This window comes from Simochromis diagramma, unplaced genomic scaffold (genome assembly GCF_900408965.1).
Source record: "Simochromis diagramma unplaced genomic scaffold, fSimDia1.1 OVJJ01000602.1, whole genome shotgun sequence".
Taxonomy (NCBI): Eukaryota; Metazoa; Chordata; class Actinopteri; order Cichliformes; family Cichlidae; genus Simochromis; species Simochromis diagramma.
Genome location: NW_024387040.1, coordinates 2,108,074 through 2,130,666, shown reverse-complemented (window position 1 = coordinate 2,130,666; position 22,593 = coordinate 2,108,074). Strand labels below are relative to the sequence as shown.

General features: G+C 38.2%; 1 protein-coding gene across 2 annotated transcripts in view; it reads right to left on the bottom strand.

Annotated features, from left to right (window-relative positions):
- cntnap2a (contactin associated protein 2a) overlaps positions 1-22,593 on the bottom strand; it is a 371,460-nt gene that overhangs the window by 219,375 nt on the left and 129,492 nt on the right. For both annotated transcript variants that reach the window (XM_040044091.1, XM_040044092.1), the window contains exon 2: positions 7,152-7,262. In XM_040044091.1, coding sequence (XP_039900025.1) covers positions 7,152-7,262 — 111 coding nt within the window. The remainder of the gene's footprint in view (positions 1-7,151; positions 7,263-22,593) is intronic.

Below are 22,593 nucleotides of genomic sequence, written 5' to 3'. Positions count from 1 at the left end.
AGTGTTGTTCACGTGGTTGGCTGTTGTATTAGCCTCTTCACCATGGAAATAATTCTGCGATCATCCACCACTGTTGTCTTCCGTGGATGTCTAGGTCTTTTTGTGTTGCTGAGGTCACCAGTGCTTTATTTCTTTCTAAGGATGTACCAAACTGTAGATTTTGGCACTCCTAATATTGCAGCAATTTCTCGGATGGGTTTCTTCTGTTTTTGCAGCTTATGGGTGGCTTGTTTCACCTGCATGGACTCCTCCTCTGACAATGATGTTTTCTGTTCACAGCAAAATCTTCCAAATGTAAGCACCACACTATCATGGGCCTGAGTCTGTGATTCAGGGCTTTTGTATTAATGAATTATCTTGTGTTCTGGTGATGTTTTCTGTTAAGGTTTTCCTAGTTAGAATTTCGTGTTGTGCTCCCTCTGTTTAGTGTCAAGTCATCCCTGCCTGTGTGTTTCCTGTGTTCGCTGTCTGCGTATATTTCCTGTTTTACTTTGAAGGTCTGTGTCTCGTGTCTTGTCATATCAATTAGGATCTGCTGTGCCTCCCTCCTGTTTTGCCATTCCTCATTCCCTCCGTGTGTATTTATCATGTGTGTTTACCTGTGCTCGTTGTCAGTTCATCTGCGTTAGTTGGTGTTTCTCCGTCTCTCTGCCCTCAGCTCGTGTTTCTCCCTGTATGTTGTGTGTTCCAGGTTTATTAGTTTTCCCCAGTTCAGGTTCGTGTCTTAGTGCCATCCTTACCACCCTCGTTTCTGTTTGTACTTCACCCATTGTAAATAAAATGCTCACTCGCATCAAGTCAGTTCCTGCTTTTTGGGTCCTTTTCGCCCAGGCACCACACGACTGTCGCCGCAACCGTGACACACACATCAAATCAACTCCAGTCCTTTTATCTGCTTAGCTGATAATGACATAAGAAAGGAATTGCCCACAACTGCCCAAGAAATAGCCTTTGAGTCAATCATCCAGTTACATTTGGTCCCTTTAAAATGAGGTTGGCACATGTTAAGGAGCTGAAACTCCTAAACCCTTCATCCAGTTTGAATGTGGATACCCTCAAATGAAAGCTGAGAGTCTACATATGATGTCCATGTCTATTATATAACTATAATTGGAAAATGTTTCAGTAAACAGGTGAAAAAAAAACAAAAAAAAAAGTCAGTGTCCAAATATATATGGACCTAACTGTATAGACAAGACACAGGTGGAAGCAGGAAACGGATGAAAGCAATGAGGAAAAAAGAGAGACAATCACAAAGTTTGAGTGACAAAGAGAGTCAATAAAACACATGGAAATCAGTTATTAAATTCAAACTGGAAGTAACCAAAAGATAATCAACCAAAACTGAAACACTAAACAATATGACAAAGACAGAATAACACAGCAGGGATAGGAAAATGGAGAAAGTAAAAAGAACAAAACCCAAACAAAATGGCACAGGAAAGCCAAGAAAATATCAGGACCATGGCCTTATTAGTATTAATCATGTCTATGTAAGCGGCTGTCTAATGCCCTGACGCCCCTTTTCATGTCAAAGCAAATGAGAAAGCTTTTACTGACCTCATTCCAAGTTAACCTTGGGCACAACGAATTTGAAATAAAAAGTAATTTTCTTCAGATGAAACTTTAAACAAGACAGACGGGGGTGTTAAGCAAGCATGGTCTGCAAAAAGATTTGATATGAGTTGCATCACAGAAAGTGTAGATGCTTGATGCATAGCAGCAGCTATGGGCTGGGCTCTGATTTTGACCATTTTATTATTCAGGGTCACACATGTTTTACAAGGGTTACTCCAGCAGTTTCAAATAAAATGAATGCACACTGTATTTTACAACTGTTTAATATTTTATCAAACGAGTAGTCAGTCTTTAAAGTGTTTTGTGACCTTTTTCAAACATGTATGATCCCATGTGGTTGAAATCTTAGAGCTGAAGAGATGTGAAGAACTTTTCTTTTTCTACACTTCATTAGCTGTCATCTGGTCTTTCTTCATGTCTACCTGTCTCTTTTTCCCCCCGCACTTGTCTATCTAGACCAAAAGGTTTTTGGCTGCAAGAGAAGCTGGTTCACCTTTTTCTTTGTCTGACACCCTTGAGTTTCACAGGGCCTTGCACATTAACTAACACTAAAGGGAGACAGTTGGGGGGTGGGAGCATGGACATTTGGGAGAGGGTGAGGGGTGATGGTGAGAGAGAGAGAAAGTCAAGACTATTAGGGGAAATGAGAGAGATAACAACGGCAGGAATGCTGGAGGTTGAAAAAGGGAAAAGATGGAGGGAGGTAAATGTGAGATAAAATGGTGAGACGCAGAAATTGCAAATTAAAAGAAGACTGGCAAAGGAGGAGGCTGTGGCTCAGGTGCTGTGTATATTTCTTGTCTACCAATGGGAAAGCTGGGGGATTGAGCTCCAGATCCTCCTGTCCATGTGTCTAAGTATCCTTAGGCAAGATACTGACACCCAGGTTGCCCCGATCCATCCATCCAAGTGTGAGTGTGTGAATGTTAGATAGAAGTGCTTAGATATAGATAAAAGCACTGTGTAAATGCTAAATAATTGAGGAGGAAGGTGCTGTGTAAGTGTTAACAAAAGAAAGACAAAACAGTCTTTTCTGACTGTTTTTAGAATGCAGAGGCAGAACTGTCCCTGCTTGATTTATGTAACTGCAAAAAAAAAAAAAAAAGTAGAAATACAAAACAAATCTAGCATCACGTCACATCTAATAATACATTTCTAAGAAAAATGGACTAAAGCTGTTAACAGTCAATCTTTTCTGGTTTAAATAAGATGCAATTTTGTTAATAACATAATGTGTTAATTAAAGGATCTTAAGTGACTCTGTTTTATAAGTTAAGTAAAAAAATGGTCTAGCACTATAATGGAACAATTAAGAATATGTTAAAGTTCTAAGAACATAAAGCAATCTTCACAAGCCCATTCATGTTTAGCCATTTTGTACATAACGGCACACAAATACATACTGTGCCTATAAAAAACGAATAAAATGTGTCATCTTAAAATGAAAAAGCAAAGTAGGAATGACCACCAGGATCCTGGTAACTGGCAGGCTTACACAAGATAGCTGCCTGCTGGAAAATCACTATGGCACCATCTAACTCCATCTCTCATTCACACACACATCTACAGGACTGTGCATCGAAAATTGGATGCACACACCCGACGCGCACATCACTATAACCTAAAACTCTAATAGCTGTCAGCGTTCACAGCCCAATGTGCTTAGCTTAAGATGATTGGTGTGTCCCATTGATTTTGTGCCTCTGCTGTTCCATGGCACTGGGAGATTGGAGTAGATTGGATTATCAGCACATACTCATGTCACTGACGGCAAATTTGGCTGCCAAATGTAACGGCTTGAAGGAACCCCTCCTTATAATATGTGTAAATGTGTAGTGCCGTCCTGTTTTTGTCAATACAAGTGTTTTGAAATGTTTGTGTTCCAGTGAAAGTGCGAGTGTTTAATGTGTGGACTTGTTTTTGTCATGCCTCACAGGGTTTCTGTAAATGTGAGCATGAGTCATGTAGAAGCTAAATTGGCTTTTCGCTTGTTTTCTCATTCAGTGCATGTTTTGTCTGTAAAGAAAATCACTGTAATTCTAAGAATATGTGCAATATGGATGACTCTTATGCATCTTTGCTTGAATATGTATATTTTTGGGGGGAGTTAGGGTTTGTATTTGTGCATTATGTCTCTAGTATTGTGAATACTGATATGCCTTCCCTTCCCTTTCTCACGCTGCCATATCTCAGTCAACATTACTCTTTACTCCTACTGGTAGATGACTTAATCGCTTGTGCCCACCTTCTTTGCATAAGCAACAATTACTCCCTACCACTGTTGATATTTACCTAATTTCATTAACATTTCCTGGTCTTTGGTCTCCACATTGCTGCCAGTTTTCATTTTCATGTATGACCTTTAGGAAATCAAAACTGATTTGAGCATTTTCATTCACAATCAAACCAATTTCTTTCATTAATGAACAATTTCACTGGATGCTTTTGTTAGCTTTTCTTAGATGGCAACAAACAAACAAACAGACATACGTTCATAGCAAATAAAATTTCCTTTGCAATTCTGCCACTTTGTGGTCTCCATGCTTACAGAGTGATGATTACTTGGTAGTTTTAGCCACTGATCACTTTTAACTCAATATAATCTTGGCACATTTAACACAAAGTCAGCAGCTGATGGAAACTGTTTGTTGTTAATCACAATGGTGGCTCAATATGCCATGGACTCCTGATGTGAAAAATGAAGCTTTGCCAAAAAGTGAGGTTCTAGGCTAACATTGATTTTGTGTCTTCCCTGTTTCATAGCACTGGAAGAGCACATATTCATGCCAATAACAGTACATTTGGCTGTCAAATGTAGCTGCTTGCATCTAAATGCAAGTCAAAATGATAGAGCGAAGGGAGACTATCTACAGCTAAAACACAGAAACTGTACAGCATGTTTTGATATCATCGCTTGTCTCTGTGACATCCTTTCAACAACAGGTGAAAAGACATCTATTTAGACAAGCATTTGGGTGTTTTGAATTCTGTGTTGTTTCACCTGGTTCATGTGAGATCATTTTAAACACATATCAGCTGTTTTCTTTTTTTAATTGATACCTCTGTAAAATATTTCATGACTGCTTTCTTGTCTATTGAAGCGCTATGCAAATACATTTTACTTCTTACTTTAACAACTGTTACAAATGTCATATTTTGAAGGTTGGCGCACATCAACAGTTAATGCAGTTTGCATTATAAATGTTTAATTATAGTATTTTAAAGTTAAGTAAATCTGTCTTGAAGTTGTAACGTTCACATCCAAACTGATTTCCAGAGGAATCCTTGACTGTCATCAGCTACTACACCTTAGAGAAACACTTTGGGGAGTTGAACTAAAGCTACGTATTTTGGAAATAGCTCGAATATTCACTAAACATTGGCTCTCAGTTAGACGTGCAGATCACGTCTTTATTGAGTCTGCAGGTCCATGACCAATTCTGGACATCTATATGATGTCTAAACTAGGCCCAAAATTTGGACGTCCAACCATGACCCAACCAGGACATCAATTAAATTAAATTATTTGTATAGTGCCAAATCACAACAACAGCCGCATCAAGGTGCTTCATATCCGAAGGTAGACCCTACAATAATACATACAGAGAAAAACCCAACAATCAAATGACCCCCTATCGGCAAGCACTTAGGCGACAGTCGAACGAAAAACTCCCTTTTAACAGGAAGAAACCTCCAACAGAACCAGGCTCAGGGAGGGGCGGCCATCTGCCACGACAGGTTAGGAAGAGAGAAGGAAGACATGACAAAAAACATGGTGTGGAAGAGAGCCAGAGATTAATAACAAGTATGATGCAATGCAGAGAGGTCTGTTAACCCATAGTGAGTGAGAAAGGTGACTGAAGAAGAAATACAAAATGCATCATGGGAATCCCCCAACAGCCTACTGCAGCATAACTAAGGGAGCATTCAGGGTCACCTGATCCATCCCTAACTATACGCTTTAGAAAAAGGAATGTTTTAAGCCTAATCTTAAAAGTAGAAATAGTGTCTCCCAAAATCAATATGATATTCAACATTTGAACTTTCGACAGGGTAATCTTTTGGACGTCATGTAGATGTCTATGACTTGTACAGGGAATTTACATGATTAATAAATGTAATGTTTTTTTTTTATTTACAAATATCAACATTGTTTCTCTCAACATGATACATATGAATACAGATTATTTATCAACAAAGATGCTTTATTATGTGTTGACCTACTAATTTATTTAGCGCATGTTTTTTTTTGTTTTGTTTGTTATTTTAAATTTCCCCTGTTTTTCTTTAACTAGTTTATTTATTTTAATTAATCACCTTATTTATTTGTAACTAGGTTAAAACTTTTATTTTTTTTAAATATTAAAAACATTAAAATCCATATTAAAATCCATGTTGAAATGTAAATGAAGTAATAATGGTTAAAGGATTTATAAAATTTTTGGTATTCATTTTAAAAGGAGTAAAATGTGTTTAATAAGTTTTAAAAAAGTATTTGCATTAAATACCGTTTGTTTTTAGTTTAGAGAGGTTAGTATCCTGTTTTATTGTGAAGAGCTGTGTAAGACGAAACTAGTGTGTTTGTGAAGTGGCCTGCTCTGGGAGATGTAAAATACGAAAAGTGTGTATTTTTCCGCCTGGCGTTACACATACAACCCCTTCGGTGGACCAGAATTGTGCATCCAAAACTGACTTATAAAAGACGTCACTCTAACATCACTCTGCGCAAGTAAATTTCACAAAAATGCACACTACAGCTATTTTCATTCAAGTATTACTTAAGCTTTTACAAAAATAAACTGAATATATACACTTTATCCATTACATGCTCTCCAAGGACCGCTATCCTCCAGGAGAGGAAAAGAAAATGTGTTGGTGGGAAGAATGCTAAACTGTATTTTTACCATCCTTTCCTTATCCTTTTGAGAAATTGTTTTTCATTTTTTCATTGTTTCCTTCCCTATTTCCTTAATCGGATGTTTGTGGGTGTCATTACAGGAGCTGCAGTCCCGTTTAGTAGAAATAATTCTATTGGTATGATTAAACATACCAGATTACCTTGCTTTTATATGTCAGAGTTGTTGCCTCAGCTGTAGTGCGGCTATATTAGATGGGAAAGTATGAATTATTAATTGTATAAACACGGAGGGGTGTAATTGTCTGTCCCTATCTGTCTTTGCTGTGGACTGATGTGGAAATGAGCTTCAGTCTGAGTCACTGAGATAATGATTGAAGCCAAGAGAGGGAAGGCATGAGAGGTGAAGAAATATAAAGAAGTAGAAAGAAAGAAAAGAGAAAAAGAGGAGGAAGGTGGTGAGAGCAGCTGTGCAGCACTGAGAAGTGTGTCGCTCGATGAAGGCTTGAATGTTTGTCTCACAGTGTGTCATCTCTAAAATCATCCATAAGGCTGTATGTACACGTACCTGAATTAGGTATTTACTTTTATCTCTGTCTACACTGCATGTAAGCAGAGCCCTCCAACAGAATGCATATATGTGTGAGTACATGGCCATCTGTAGGCTTGTCCGCATGTGTGTGTCCGCATGCGCGTATGTCTGTGTGTGTTTGTATACCTCCTCTCCTGTTGAGCTTGGCATATCCAGGTGCATATCCACTGGAGAAGACAGACGAGCTGGTGAAGGCTGTGTGAGGCAGAGGAGAGGCAAGAGCCTCATCACACTTTTCTGTAGAGAGAAAGAATGCATATTAAAACAGAAGGAGTAAGAAACAGAAGAGGACGTTGGAAGAAAACAGAGAATATGATAAAGAGCTGTGTTTTTTTGCTTTACATACATACTTTTTCACACATAGAAAATACATTAAGTAGTTGTTGGTCATTTTAAATCCTATTTAACTGTAATTCTATGAGAAAATCTCAACTTAGTCAAACCAATTTGGCAAATTCACAAACACATTGCAAAAATATCCACCTTAACAGGCAATCTGGCCTGGTAACTAAATGCAGATGCAAAGCTGATTTAAAAAAACAAACAAACAATCAAAACAGAGGAGAAATACAAGTGGCTAAAATGAATTGCCCCAGCCTGAGGTTAAACCCTACACATATTTATTCTGCATTTGTTCACTTCTGAAATTTGAAGTTCGAAGTAGGCATTTATAAATGACTATGATGAAATTTTAGGATTGATTTTTCTGCAAACAGATATAAATTTCAACTTCTTTCATTTAAATTGAAGTTTCATTGGGGTTGCTGTGAAGAAAATTATCTGAAAGACCACCACGGCGGTGCTCCTCATAACCTCACTTTCAAGCTAACATTCTGCTAGTGCTCTCAAGAGAAAACAAAGAACGTGACGGCAGAGGAATACATATGAAACACACAAACACAGCAGAAATCAAAGGAAAGAAATACTGAATATTCCTCACATGCACACAGTGATTAAGTCTCTTCCCTCTCTTTTCTCTCAATCCGCCCCTTTCACTCTCGCATCCACACAAACACACTCCCCTCTTCCAGTACATTAGGTTCCACGCAGAGAGAAATTGTGAATGGTCTGTCAGGTCAGGTAGGCACAGTCACTAGCTCTCTGTCATGTCCCACTATGTGTGTGTGTGCGCACAGAGTCTGAGTATATATGAGGGAGAGGGAAATTTAGAAAAGAGTGTTGTTTCTCCTTCTGTGAATGTGTATAGACAGATCACGCATGTGTGTGTGCGTGTGTGTACAGTAGACTACATCTGGTGAAAGTCTCAAAGAGTTTGTGTTACAGGTGGGCTCATAGAGAATGGAAAATATCTAATCGTGACAATGTGTGTGGGTGTGTCCTTGTGTATGCTTGTATGCGAGTGTGCATTTCTCTTTGGAAAGCCTCCCTCGTGGTCTGAAAGAGCTCCACATTTTTCTCCTTTTGCTGCCTGCTTTGGCAGGTGGATATGCACAGAGACATCAAGGTTCTCCTTTATAAAAAGTAATGACATTTCTGGCACATTCATGTCACCCTGGAATATTAGCAAAGTCCACTTACAACTGTCAGGCGTCTTACTAAGCATCATAGAATGGGAGAGAAGGGCAACGACGTGGTTTTTAGGCAACGGGATTTAAAAAGTCTGTTTGCATACTGTGTGAGGAGGTACGATTCTTTTAAAATGACTCAGGTGAGCCCGTGTCACCAGCTGCAACCCATGCCAGAACAGCTAGTGATGTGTTCCTGCTTATCTCCTTTTGCAGCTGTTCCACAGGTGCAGCTCTCGTGCAGCAGCATCTGGTCATGAAATTACAAGAAATCTTTGGGTCATGCTCAAGAGTCTCCAAATTTATTCTTGCACCCTAATTAATGATAATAGGATCCTCTATCACACAAACAAATGCACACGAGAGCTCCTTCACGGCTATGGACAAATGTTCTGCATCCATATATTCAACCGTTTGTGCAGTGATTGACACAAAGGCACAAACACTTGCGCTTAGATCCAGTCATACACTTGATGATTCTTCATTTTCATTCACACACTTGGGAACACACAGCTTTACTGCAGCTTCCGTCTAATGAGTGTTTCTATAGGTTTGTTGGCAAAGACTTGCTCTAGCTGCACATGAACAGGCTTTGTAGGTCACACAAACACACACGCACGCACACACTCACAGAATACATTGAATAAAGGCTGGAAGAGGAGGCAGCAATGGAATGAAAGAAGGAGGCGAGTTAATAGAGAGAAAGTAGATTTTAAAGGAATCAAGGTGGTGAGAAATATAGTGAATTTCTTCAGTGCCTCCACTTATTTCCTTAGGGCTCTCTAAACTCTCTTCTGGGGAGAAACCGCTATACATGTACGGATTTTAGAGATCAGAAGATATATACTAAAAAAAATTAAATAAATGAAAAAGGTGGAAAAGGTGGAAAGTCAACCTGTACCAAGGCCAATGTTCTATTTCACAATTTTAAAGAAAGTAACATGATTCAACATGAGATTCTTTTCCTCCTCTGTGCTCCACCTCTCCAACAGTTTGGTAGTATATGAGTAACCTTGCAGAAAAGAGAAAAAAAAAAATACAGAAAACGGTAATGATTGCATGCTTCCACAATGGCTTGTCTTGGTTGAAGAATGATGGTTCTAATATACAGTACTAATAATATAGTAGCTATTAACAACCCTGACCAGTAATGTGGAAATATCTTAAAATATGTAAAAAAGAACTTGGGTGAAAATGTGCTTTGCCTCTGAAAGCAGAACCCTGAATATTCGCAGCCATCACAAAGATCTATGAAACGAAACTTTAACTGTCTTTAATTTTGATAATGGCAAGACCTCCCGAGGCAAAATTGGTGGCTATGTTTACAAAGTGATTGATTAGACTTAAACGCAATTTGACCTCATAAGCTGCGCTCACTGTTTTCGCTATTACAGTACACTGCACCACATTTCCATTAAATCAGCTAAACAAAAAAATTAGCATCTGTTTATTTGGGTCCTTGGTAAAGCTGCCAAATTCTTATTTTCCTTGCAACTCTATGTGTGCAGTTTATTTCTGGTGGTTGCTGTTGCTGTTGTTGCTGATTCCCAAGTCCAAAGGTATCCCCTGCCATGTGCATTACTCATGTATGTATTCACCCCTTATGTCTACTGGCTTCATAACATTCCACAGGCACTGATTCTACTCGCAGTTGAAATTTCATAGCATGCTGTTTTGATTCACAAGGGGACCGGTGATAACTACAACAACAATAATTTTAATATTGCATGTTAAAATAAAAATTTGTTTGTGGTTGATGGAATTGCAGTAGCATTTTTCTTCTTTTTTATACTGAAAGATGTACAATGGCTCATTCAAATGCAGACAATGTTAGACTCTCTGTAGCTTTCCTTCAGTGAAACGCCAGTGCTTCGGTATTGATCGGCTATTTTATTCCAGTGCTGAATATTTTAAGAAACCCAGAGTATATCTTTAACACACAGAATGAGCAAGTAAATCAACTAATGGTTTTGTTCATCATTTATTATTATTATTACCTCCTTCAGGGAGGTTGTGTTTTTGATAGTATTTGTGTGTGTGAATATCATTCTGTCTGTAAACGCAATAACTCAAAAACTTTTGAATAAATTCAGATAAAATTTTGTAGGGGTGTAGATTGTTAACAATCCATCTTATATCCACCAGTCTAAAAAGTCAAGTCTGACCTCTCCTTCATGCTCAACAGATTGATCTGCTGTTTAGTAATGCTAATATTAATGCTATATAGAGCTGTCTAAAACTGTGTTTCTTACTGCTATTGTTTGTATTGAAAACATTATACAATAAAGTAGTAAAATATTGTAAACAGTATAAACAGTATTGATCACATTATAGACTTTACTTTTGCATTTCACATCTGCCTTTCTTTCAAGTTGAACCAAAAATGTGTCAGCTTTAAAGCTCATCTAGAAGGCTTGGTTAAGAGACAGAGAATGAGCTGCTTAGTTAGTTAAAAATATACTGCATTATAATATTATATAATACGCCCAAGTTATCCTTATCCTGTTATTTGCAAATCAATATTATCCATGGCCTACTCCTACATAATGTTTGTGTAATTAAAGTAAGCATCTAACGTGCTACACTTATCTGAATTTTGCTGCACTACAAACTTTTTAAAGTCTGTATAAAAAGGGCAAAGCAAACAAAGTAAATAAAGCTAGGCGAGGGAGCTGCCATGGTGGAGGTTTGCATTGTGTAGGCTTATATAATATTTCACATTAAAAATTAGCATTGTTTATGCCAAATATTTCCATCGTTTGAGTGTCAAGTACTACTGCTTTTTCAAAGCTGTCTTAAGGGTAAGTGCAAGGTGTCCTCTGGAGACTTGATGCACTGGTTGCTTCAGCATTAACAACTGAGAAGCAGTCCTCTTTCGAAGGGCGACAATGAAGAAAAAGGGCTGCCAGTGAGATGTGATCTTAGCCAGAAGTCTGTCAAGAAAGACCTCTTGAGCAACTCGCGTCTTGTTGGGAAGCTTTCTATTTTCTAGTTTCTGCTCTTGTAATAAAGCCAATATACAGTGGCATATTTGAGAGGAACTCTAAAGCCCTGTCTGAGGCTTTAGTGCTCTACATAATGCTGCATTTCGTCCATATGTGACTTGTGTGGAAAGAAGCCAGTAAATATACTTCGTCCTTATCTGAACTGAGTGTCTTTTTTATTGCTTTTACTTGAGAAAAAAAGCACAGAAATGATGGGAGACTGTATCCGATTCGATCATTCATAATGAATCCACTGTACATGTGAACCTGTTTGAAATGCCAACACCAGCTCTAGCTGTATCAGGAAACCTTGATATCGTACAAATTGTTTGAACTTGAAATAAATAGAGAATTTAGGTTATACTGTAGCTGTGAAATTACTGGCAATAAATCTTACATTGTCTCTTTTCTCATTTTTCAGTCCTTAAGGATTGCAGCTGTAAAAACAACAGTAATGCCCTGATTTATTGTTTTGCAATTATTAAATCACAGCACAGGGTTATACACAGGTAAATTGTATGGTATGTGTGTGAGAAAGGGCAGCTTCTGTGTTTTCCTTGCAACTAATTAAACTTTGAAAGAGATCTAGACTCATACCCATCAATTATTTACTGATATACCTCAAAGGAAGCAGCTGCTGCACACATAATGTAGCCTTACAATATACAGGAAAATAGATAGGAAGCATAGTGGCAAATTAAATAGACTAAACTACATAAATGTACACACTGGATGGATAATGTGTGACATCCTAAAATAGGTTACTATAAGACCAGTGCCTGGTTAGTGAAAATGTGTTTTAAAAAAAAGACCATTGATGAACACAGACCACATGGTTATATGTTCAGCACTCAATAAAGAGGTCATAGCCACTGATATTTGCCTGGGTCTCAAGTGCATAACAGGGCTCTGTAAGTTCAGGTACTTTAGGGGAAGCAAATGACTACAATATCCAAGTGCAAATGTCAGCCTATTCCTCTGTGCAAGAGGAAGAGACAGTTTTATGCATGATAGAATGATAAGAGAGGCGAAACAGATAGGGACAGTGTGGGGGAGTAAAAAGAGAGATAGATAACATGAAGGCAGGACATGAGGAAGAAAAAATGGCTACATACCAAAGCCTTCTTAGTGACATTTCCAGTTAAGTAAATAACTAGGATGAAGAAAAACAGCTACCAAGAGATGTGTCAGCTGGCTGCTACCAGTTGGGACCAAAGCCATAGACAGACAGTGTTTGGCCAGCCTGTTCAAAGGCCTTTTCACTGCCACATCTTTGGAGCTAAAGGGAGTTGGACACTAGTCCAGCATAATCCAACGGGGGTAAAATTCATGACAGCCTAAAGATTAGCTGGAATAGAATCACAAATCTTAGAAGCCAAGAGACGGAATTTTGGAACTGAGACTGCTGCCATGATGTAACTCTTTGACTAAGTGTCGTACCTGCCACATTGGCCATTTAGGCAAAAGCTCTTGAAAGAAACAGTTCACGAGTACTTAGCACAAAGACTTAACAGTGCATGCTGAAATTCACCTGATAAAACAAAGGAAAAATGGAGCTGAAAAGGCCTGCCAGTTTCACCTTTTGCATGTGTTTTAACAATGGGGTCAGTAAACCGGTGAAGAACATTCAGTGTTCTTTAGACCGCTGAGCAGACTGTTAAAAACACTACAGAAAACTCTGCTATCTTTATTTAATGACTGTGAAACCATTGTGTGTGGAGTTTTGCTACTGTGCTGTCAAGTCTGTCCTCTCAACAACACTGAATACTGAAGTTTGGGGACCTGGGGGCTTTTTGTGGACCCATGTCATGAACACAGTGGAAGCTGTCAAAAGTGCCAACAGCTGCATGGAGATGCAGTCTGACTCTCCAAAGTGCCAGTGAGTGTGAGAGCCTCTGTCTGTGCAAGCCTTTGTCCTCCGGTTTGGCTGGGAGCAGAAGGGGTCTCTGCTTTCTGTTTTCCATTTCTTTCCAAATTCATATTTCAATTTAATGAAGTATCTCTGGACTGGAGGCAGTGGCCTTAAATGGAATAAGACTGTAGAAGACTGCTTTAGGGAGCTAATCTCTGTTGTAATGTTTATAAATTCATATAGCCCATCTTACCAATTCTTGCCAAGTATACCCAATATCCGTCTTGGAGAAGCTGTCCTCCTCATTGAGATAATGGGCTGAGCTGATTCAAAAATGGCAGAAGCTTTGTATGCATAGACTCCATCTACTCCATGTCCATGTACTGAGAGATCCCAGCAGGTTTTCTAATTTGCTGGGAAAGTAATACTGTTTCACTTGATTGCCTACAGAAATATTGCTGTAAACTTACCATTAACGGCAGGTAATATTAGATTTCTAGTGTAACTAAACACAAGCTGGTCTTAACCAACTTTATTTATAACTGGTTTAACACACTGGGTAGGAGGTGACCCATATGCCATAAGGCTAATGCAGAGGCCCGAGTCTGAATATGCCCTAAGGCTGTTTACACCATGTCTTCAACTGGTCTTTCTCTCTGCTGTCCTACCTTCTCTCCACTGCCCTGTTTAAAAAAAACTCCCCCAAAAATCTAATTATGGTCAAATGTTGCAAATTAAAGCAACTCTGTTTCCAACAGTGTTTTCAAAAATTCTGCCATCACAGAGAAAAAGTTTCACAAACAGTCAAATGGCCATTGACTAATTAGCAAGCAGCTTCATGTGCATTCTGTCCTGTACACCTGGAATTTCATGACAGCAGGTCCCAAGTGGGCTTCACAAAGAGCTATAGGACAAAAATAAACAGATGTTCTGCAGCATGGAATAGGCCGTTCTAATTGGGATTACAGATGGCTATTCCGACCGTTTGCCAGTGTCTTCGATGTGAAATAAAATTCCAAAGTGAACAGGGTTTCACTGAATACATGTTGGGAATGATTCCAGTTCCTAATCATTGTGAGACATCTCAAAGTCACATTATTTTAAAAGAAGAAATACTACAATTAAATCAACTAAAAATAAATGAGAGGCCTTTTCAGCACTTTTTTAGTGAGTTTTAGTTCTTCTAGCCTATATGAACACATGACTGTGCATCTAATTTCTATCCGGTCATTAAGTCTGACGTCACTAGCCGTGTCTGGGCCTAAACTCCGCTGCAGGTCCATATATCAAACGATCACTATGGCATTACTGAGAGTTGAAAAACTGTCTAAAGTCTTTCATCTTTAATAAAATGATCAGCGTTCTGCTCTACCAGGTGTAACAATTGATTTTAACATCCAGGCATCCATGAAAACGGAATTTATGACATTTAACGGAGTTAGAAGTTAGCAGGAAGTTAGCTCGCTAGCTTCTATCTAAATACAATATAGCATGTCCTGACTGCAGGGGTTTTGGAAACAAATTAAAACGTACAGCTCTGTTATCACTTCCAACATAAATGAAGACAGAAAACTAAACAGCAGTGACGTTTGTAGGGTTACTGAAGTTTGGCTAGCTGGTATATAATGATGTGCTACGTGACCGCTAGCGACACAGCTATGTTAGCTTAATATAAACAAGCTAACTTTTTTTCCACTTGATAAAAGTTAACGTGAGTGTACTCGGTGGTCAGGAACAAATGTAATCGCATGGCAGGATGCTGTAAAAGGACCAAACTTCAGCCAGGAGAACAACTGAGATAATCCATCCACAATACGAGGTTAGTCATTCATATACTGCTGTATGGGATGGGCTGTAGTTACATCCTAAGGTTTTAAAAACTGAGCTTAAATAAATGATTAGCGGTAATAAAAGCCGAGAGAGGTCAACAGTGATCACTGACTGTTTTAGGAGCTTTTTGAGATCAAATAGAAGAAAATACAAAACATTAAACATGTTAACAACATAAAAGCCATATTAAACGCAGACTACTTTAGACCCGGAAGTAGGATTCGTCATGTCATCACTTAACGACCGGATAAATACCACGTGAATATGCAGAATCTGTATGCAAGGGACAAAAGTTTCAGTACTAGAAGTGTGACATTTGGTATGAATCAATTTCTGTTTGTTCAGGATGAGATGTATGTGTCCAAGAGCAGAGATCAAGAGTTGCATGCAAGTTGGTTTTGCTGTAATACAGAAAAAGGAGGAGTTCCAGCATGGAACTGAACATGAATCTGAACATCGAGAGTCAGGCCTGAGCTCTGGTGTGCTCCTGCCCAATTTAACCCCAGCTGACACAACATTTTCATTCAGAATATTCAGATTATATATATATATATGTATATGTAAAATTTTTGTGATCATTCAGTGTGTATCTGGTTGTGCGTTACACATCCTGTATTTCAGTGGATTCACTACAAAGTCTCATTATGCGCCTTTGTGCTCAGGGCCACCACATTCCTGTGGCATGAAATAGCAGATGGCAGTGGAGTGAATAACAATCATCTAGACCTCAGGGTGGGAGCCTATTCACTTTCAGTTCACATGCTACCACAGTGGGAATTAAAATGACCATTTAACTCTCTATGACAAAGTGCTAACTTTTCTAAATATGAAATTTGTTCTTTGAAAAAAGACAGAAGAAGGGGTTATCGTATTTTTACAGAAATTAATTTCTCTCAGGTACAAATTGCTAGAAATCGGTCACTTTCTATTGCTAAAATACATTTACTGCAAATAAGATGTCAATAAATCTTTTCACTTGAAGAAGACAGTTTTTTATGCAGTTTTTCAAAAGAAACCCTCCGTCTCATTGCTTTTGCTGGCATCAATGTGCAGTTTTTCAACTAAGCTCTTGGAAAAGGTTACTTGCTTTTGTCCAACTTTTTCTCTCATGTAAAGAAATGTTTATACCATACATGTATAATCTGATTCACTTAACCTAGGGCTAGATGCCTATAGTCCTCTCCAGCGTTATTAATTTATGTCCTGTCCACCCTTTTTCTGACTTCCAGCATTTTTTATATGTGACAGGGCGAAAATGTCTTCGCATTGGAAGACAGCTATTTAAAAAAAAAAAAAAGAGTCTCTGCTCACGCTGCTCATTTGCGCTTTACTCTTTCAGTCCAGCTTATTTCATTTTCAACCTTCCCTTCCCTTGCCTTTCCTGACCACCCTCCAACTACCAACCACCACCAGCAGGCATGCCAGCACTTTGCTTGAGCTGTTAATCTAATTTTTTTGGTCCAGATTCATTTTTCATGTCTTGGAACCATTACCAAACAATTTTTGTCAACGGATCTAGCACCCTGTGCCAATGTGAGCAGAGACCAAGCGCATAATGAGATGTTTTGGATGAAGCTACCTCACATAAAGACAGAGATTTACACACACGCACATATACCTTTTCATTTTCACATTTGCATCTGTCAACTGAAATCTAACATAACTTTTGAAATGCTGCAAAAAAACAAAATCTGTTCCAGCGTTTAAACAAAGCAGAATGCATCAGAGCATATAACAATAAAACAGAAAATATTTATAGACAACTGATATTATTCTTTGGGTTTGACCAGTGTTGGAGTTACCAAAGACCAACATTAATAACAATTAAAACTAAATGAAGACATTTATATTCGCCAACTATTCCAAACATCAGTGCATGCTTTATGAAATCTTATGATGTTTGTGTTGCAACATTTAGTCTGAGCAAATACTTTAGAGTATCAAAAGCCACATTTCACCTGTGTGACAATTTGATGAAAAATACTTCACATAACCATTTTCTGGAACAAAAAGTGTATCTCTGTGTCCCGTTTTACATTCCAACTCCTGCCACAAAAAGTCCTGATATCATCTGGCAGCAGTTCCCTCTCCCAATCAAATCTTTGCAGTCAGTTTGTTGTATAAAACATAGGCTCCCTTTTTTAGTATGTCCAATAATACTTCGTGGACTTTCCGCAGTCATTCAAGATTCAGTTAGCTCAACCTAGAAAGCTCAATAAGCCTTTGGTGGGTTTGCTGTATAGGTTCATCAATTATTTATTCTACTAATTAAAGGAGTGCTCACAATGACTGATTCTCTGTGTTACCGGTAATCCACGGTGCCTCAAGCTACTTTATGGGAGGTCTGTAGTGACAGTTTACCACCCTCAGCTGAACTCCTCTGATGTTTTTGATGCAGATTTACGAAAAGGTGTGAAGTGGCATGGCCAATGCATATGTTGAGGGGTTATAGAGAGAGAACAGCTGTTATATTCCCTAGGAACGTAACAACACATGTGGGGAAGTAACAGTAAAAGGGCAATAGGAGACAACACTGCCAATATAATAAAAGTATTTTTATTAATAATTAAACTAAAACAGGAGGTCAAGTCACTGTCACAATCAAAACACAAAGAAAAACACAGTGAAACTCTAAAGCAAGTCAAAAGTCACTCAAAAATACACTCCTCTCCACAGAGCAGGAGTAAGGAGCCACAAGCACATAGCTCATGCTGTAAAGAGAATGGCACTCCCTGAGCTTAAATACTTCCTAGCCTAATTGCTCTGTCAAGTCAGCTGCAAGGGGTGGTACCTAAAGCCAGGGAGAAAAAGCAAATACATACCCGCACAGCCAAAAACCACAGTAGGCCTGCAAACACTATAACATCAGACTTTTTTTTTTACTCATTTCCCTTCACTGCTGTGAAAAACAGAGATTCATGCCATTACATGCAGCTACTCATACGTTCTATCCCCCGCTTAAACATGATGTAATCAATGGTTCTTGAAGTTGTTACTTGGGTTGTATAAACATGTATTTGCATACCTAAAATACCATTGTTTTTCTGAGTCATATAATACTTCTTTTGAAGACAAATGTTTCTGAAGCAGTCACTGACGAAAAGACGAGCGAAGTAAACTATCATCTTGTTCCCAGTGTGTTACCTGGATGCCACTTAGTCAAACATATGCTCGTCTGTGACGTGTTAAAGTTACAGTTTGTCTGGTCTATTTTGCCACACAGTGGCTATTTCATTTTGTGCTTTTGTTTTTTCCTTTATTTATGTTTTATATGCAGTAATATTTGAGAATTCTCTTATTTCAAATTGATTTTTTATTTGCTGACAGAAGGTGCAACATTTAGGAAAAAGAGATGTTAGAAGTGTGCTTCTCTTTTAGTATCAAACAACTTAATCAACCCTTCAACACTTTGCATTTTTGTCTCTCGCTGTCACCCTCTGGCGATACGCCTGGCTGTTTGATCTGCCCACAAGGTGCCAGGTCAGATCAGTTATACCTGCCTGATTCAGTGAACTCTCAGCCAGGGCTGATCTGCTCAGAGCTGCATGAAGCATAACCCTCTGTCTCTCACTGATACACTCGACCTGCACAAGAGTGGGGGTCAGGGTGTGCACAGGTGTGTGCAGCTGAGTGTGAGCACAGAGGGATGGTGGATTAAAACTCAAGAGAGCTTGGTTATAGAGATGGATAGAATAAGAGAGACAGAGACAGACACAGATATTTGTTTATGGAAAATGTGATGGTAAGTTAAAAAATAGCATAATAATGAGAATAAATGGCAGAAAAGAACAAATAGTGTGTCACTACATTCATTTTATGTGGCCTCAGGCATGACCTGTATTTTGCAATGTAATAAGCTTGAGTGGTTTCCACACAGAGGTGGTTCATGTGGTGAACACTTAATCCAAATAACAATGGAAGCTTGCATCATCATTTTTAATTTAGTCCACATGCAGTTAGTGTTCACACACAGTACACTCCTCTTAGATTGCTTTCCTGTTAGATTCTTTGAGTAATGGAGAACTCAGTATGTATGAAAAGAAATCCAAATCTACTGATTGAATGTGCAATGACCTACTTTGTATCTTAACAGAACAAAACAATCAAATAAATAAAGCGATAGAAACACATACAGTTAGTGGTGAGGAGACAGCTGGCCTTTGAAAAGCACATATTTGAACAGCTAGAGCGTAGATGGTGCAAATATGGCCAATAATTCACCATAATCCCAAACAAAAAGAACGCTTCTGTCACAGCCATTTGCAACTCGTGTTCACTATGCAAAGAACAGGAACTACTGTATTTGTCATATTTATATCTTTATTTAGAGTCCTGTACACTCGTTGTGTGTTGTTGAAATTATTCTTTCATGTGCAGGTCAAGTGCTCATGAAAAGGAATTTGTTGAACTTGTTGCTGTCACTATGAAGCAAACAGAAACATGTATCATAATTGGTAAGTATACTGCGATCACTAAATTTATAGCATACACATTATTTGTTATAAAGGACATTTTTTACAATCATTTATTACTATGTAATTTGTTACCAACACTTTTCTTCCCAACTGTAAAATACATAATTTGTTTCATTGTTGCAAAAACTACTTGCAATAATCGTACCTTGTATACTACCTAATTAAAGATTTCTGAATACAACTTTGCACCTTAGTAAGTAATATCTAAAACATTAAAAAAAAATGATGATTATGCAGTCCACCTATCTTTTTTTTTTTTTTTCAATAACACTGCTCTCATTACAACAGAGGATTATGAATTATTTCGCATAGTTCCACAGGTGGGAGAGGCCATTAAAAAATCATCATGCAATGATGGCTACAGTGAGATGGTGGGATTCAGTTTATTGGTTTGTGAGCATATCAAAGAGGCATGTTTAAAAATACTGCTTTTATGAGAAAGGTGAGAAACTAAGCTGTTTTTGTCAAAGATGAAAGGCAAGGGGTTTCAATGAGATACTAAAATATATTAGGGGAACTTAGTTTGGAACATATGTTACACTTGTTCTGTTTCTGAAAGATTTTAAATTTTGTCTGGCTTATACGGGAAAAAATAAACAGTCTAGTCGTCAGGTAGCTGGGAGAGTGAGACTCCACGATAACACCAATTATGCAGTTTAAAGTATTTTGGAAACCAACAGGCTGTAGCTGCAATTCATCCAAGAAAGCTGCTGGGTTTGGCTGCCAAGCCATGCCTGTTCTAATAAGGGTTTATTGGCAAAGTCCACCATGTCCAGAACCTAAAATAATTTGTATATACCCTCGGTTACACAACTTTATTCCAATTAACTGGTTATGAGCACAGAAATTAATTTAGTCGACAGTGTTGATGTAATAATGTTTTTTTTTGGTGTGTTTAAAAAAAAGTCAGACAATTAATGTGATGTAGTTAAAAAAAAGTCTATATATGTAATTAATACAGCTAATTGGGTTTAAAATATATATAAAAAATATATATCATATAATATTTGGCTGTCTCTGTTTTTTTAATCCCCTAATTTACAATCATCAGAGTAATATTTTAGACAGCCATGAACATACTGTGTAGAGAGACTTCCATGCAGAAAACATTAAAAAGTTCCCAAGCTCACTTCCCCAATATCACCAAAATTGTATCATACCCCATGCATGAAATTGCCTCTGGACCAAAAAATATATATAAGAACAATAAAAATCAACACACCAAAAATATGGTTGTATTTGTCATGTGTGTCTTGTTATAAAAGAAGTCTCATTACATCACAAACTGAAGTTTGCACAACAAACTATTATGGTGCATGTGAAATTGCACGTGCTTTCCATGTTTCAAAGGTCTACTACAACTTTTACCAGAAACATGTGAAACAACCACAGAAAGAAAATGCGTACGTACTAAATAATAAAACCTATGCACTCTGGTGTCATTTCCTCCACTGTGGATGCCTGCACTGCTTTTCGGAATTCAAGCAATCATTGAATCACTAGGTTTCAGTATGTTCTCAGTTTTTTCCACCACGGAAGTTGGGGAGAAATCACGAGCCTCTCTCTGGCCCCCCTTGTCTACTCATAAAGATGATTTGCCACCAATCTGGCGACCGAAGCCTATCATATCACTCCCTTCACTGCCCTCCACCCCTTTGTCAGCCCTAAACTCTGCCATGCTGAGAAACAATATGTTCTGACTGGCAGTAAAAGATGAGGGCTGTGACAAGGGCATGAGGGAGAAAGAGAGAGAAGAGCTTCTAGCACATACGTGTTAAAATTCAAACATGGATAAACAGAAGTGAATTTGGGTCTGCATATTTACATATTCACCTACCCAGTTCACTTCCTTTCATAAGAATCCCATGCTGGTGTTCAATATGCCCAGTTTGCCTTACGGAAAAGTGTTGATGGGGGGCAACATGCATGAAAATACAGACAGACTGGCCTCAGCAGGAGGACAAATTAGCGGTGTGTAGAGTTGGGGCTTAAAAACTTCAATAACAATAAATAATAAAAAAAATTATCATCAGATCTGCGTATTGAATCTGATCTCTTTATTCTGCTGTAAATTCTACACTTTGTGTTAATAGTCATCAATTGCTAAAATTTCAAAAAAGGTAAATGGTAAAAGCTTGCAAAAGTCAACTTATTACGCCTGCGAATTAGAAAACACAATGGCAGTGTGGCAGTCTATCCATATATATGTAATTGTTTGGTTATATCAAGGCAAGTGGAGAATATGACCTAAGCTATTAGCAAGAGGTAAGCTGACAACTTATGTGTTGAGATTACAAATCATAAAGTCATTTGCTCATTTACCTGTTAATGCTGCCTCTATTTTCACACATATCCGTGTATGTCTATAACAACAGCTGATACTAGAGTTTTGAAAACAGAGCTAAGAGCAAATTGAAGATGCTAGTGAATTGGAGGGATGCAATCGGGTGACATAACATTGTACAAGAACATACCTTTTCAGTATAAACTCTGCTTCCAGATCCAAACTAGTCTGCATTTATTAAGGCTGTTGTGTTTTTCACATGTTTTAATGCTTTACATCTTGTTCTATTTGAGTGATCACTGCAACAATGGACTGTTCTCTCTGTTGAGGTCAGGAAAGCGATTCCGCTACCTGAAGACCAACACAGAGAGACTGAGGAGGAGCTTCTTCCCGCAGGCGGTAGGGTCTCTCAATCACACCACCACATAGTACCACACATATGGTTCTTACACACACACTGGACATTCTGGACTTTGTTTACACTAATTTGATTAGATGCGTGGTTATCTAATCGAATCACTTCATCACTAAATCACTTTAAGCATATTTGCACTGCACAAGACACTTACACACGTGGATTGCACAACACTGGACATTATATTTCTTCATTTCCATTT